The 845-nt window shown below is 70.7% G+C and overlaps 1 protein-coding gene across 1 annotated transcript; it reads right to left on the bottom strand.

Moving 5' to 3' along the window:
• Positions 1-70: 70 nt before the first annotated feature.
• Positions 71-714, bottom strand: CHLNCDRAFT_134150 (expressed protein; the record flags this gene model as incomplete). Its single annotated transcript, XM_005842671.1, has 3 exons — positions 71-123; positions 256-352; positions 628-714. Coding segments are annotated over 3 exons (237 nt in total), but the record flags the coding sequence as incomplete, so codon positions are not given.
• Between the last annotated feature and the right edge of the window lie 131 nt (positions 715-845).

Here is an 845-nt window from a genome sequence, read left to right as displayed (position 1 = left end):
GGCTCACCTCCTTCACCTTCTTCTTCTGCGGCCGGCCAAGCGGGGGAGGCAGTGGTGGGCGGTGCGGCTGTCAGGGTGTGGCTGTGGGGCTGGATGCGGGAGTGGAGGCTGCCGAGGGCGGCGCTGCAATCGCGGAGCCGGCCCCCCAGGGCCCCCTCCCGCAGCGCCGTGCTGCCTGCCAGGCGCCCGCAGGCGCGCGCCCAGGCCCGCTCAACCCCTGCCCCCGGGTGGTCAAACCCCCGCGGCGGCCAGCACCCACCTTCTTCTCCTTGGTCTCATCTTCGGGGGTCACCTCCTCCACCTCGCCCTCCTTCACCTCCTTCGCCTCCTCCTCCTCATCGTCAGACACCTCCTGCGGCCACGGCAGCGCACACGGCGGCAGGGCCCGGAGCGGCACGTCAGCAGGGCAGCGCCGCACCACACGCCGCGGCCGGCCGGCACACAGCTGGCCGGCCGCCGGGCGGGAAAGCAGGGGCGCGGTGCTACGCCGGGCGCGCTCGCGCCTCTGCATGGGGCCTCAAAAGCATGCAGGCAGCGCCGCCACCACCATGCGCACACACGCGCGCGCGCACACACACACACACACACACCAGCCACCAAGGCGCCAGCCAAGCAGCCAGCCCCCACCTTCTCCACGGTCTTCTCAGTCCACAGGGAGATGGGGTAGGAGATGAATTCAGAGTGCTTCTTGACCAGGTCCTTGAGGCGGCGCTCCTGCGGGGGGTGGGAAGAAAGCGCGGCGCAGGCTCAGCAGGCGCAGCAGGATCAGGCGTCGGCGGCGGCGCCACACGTGCACACACAGGTGCACACACACAGGTGCACACACAGCACAAATGCAGGATGAT

This window comes from Chlorella variabilis (genome assembly GCF_000147415.1).
Source record: "Chlorella variabilis unplaced genomic scaffold CHLNCscaffold_106, whole genome shotgun sequence".
Lineage (NCBI taxonomy): Eukaryota > Viridiplantae > Chlorophyta > Trebouxiophyceae > Chlorellales > Chlorellaceae > Chlorella > Chlorella variabilis.
The sequence above is the reverse complement of the archived record's forward strand: the minus strand, read 5'-3'. Positions and strand labels throughout refer to the sequence as shown.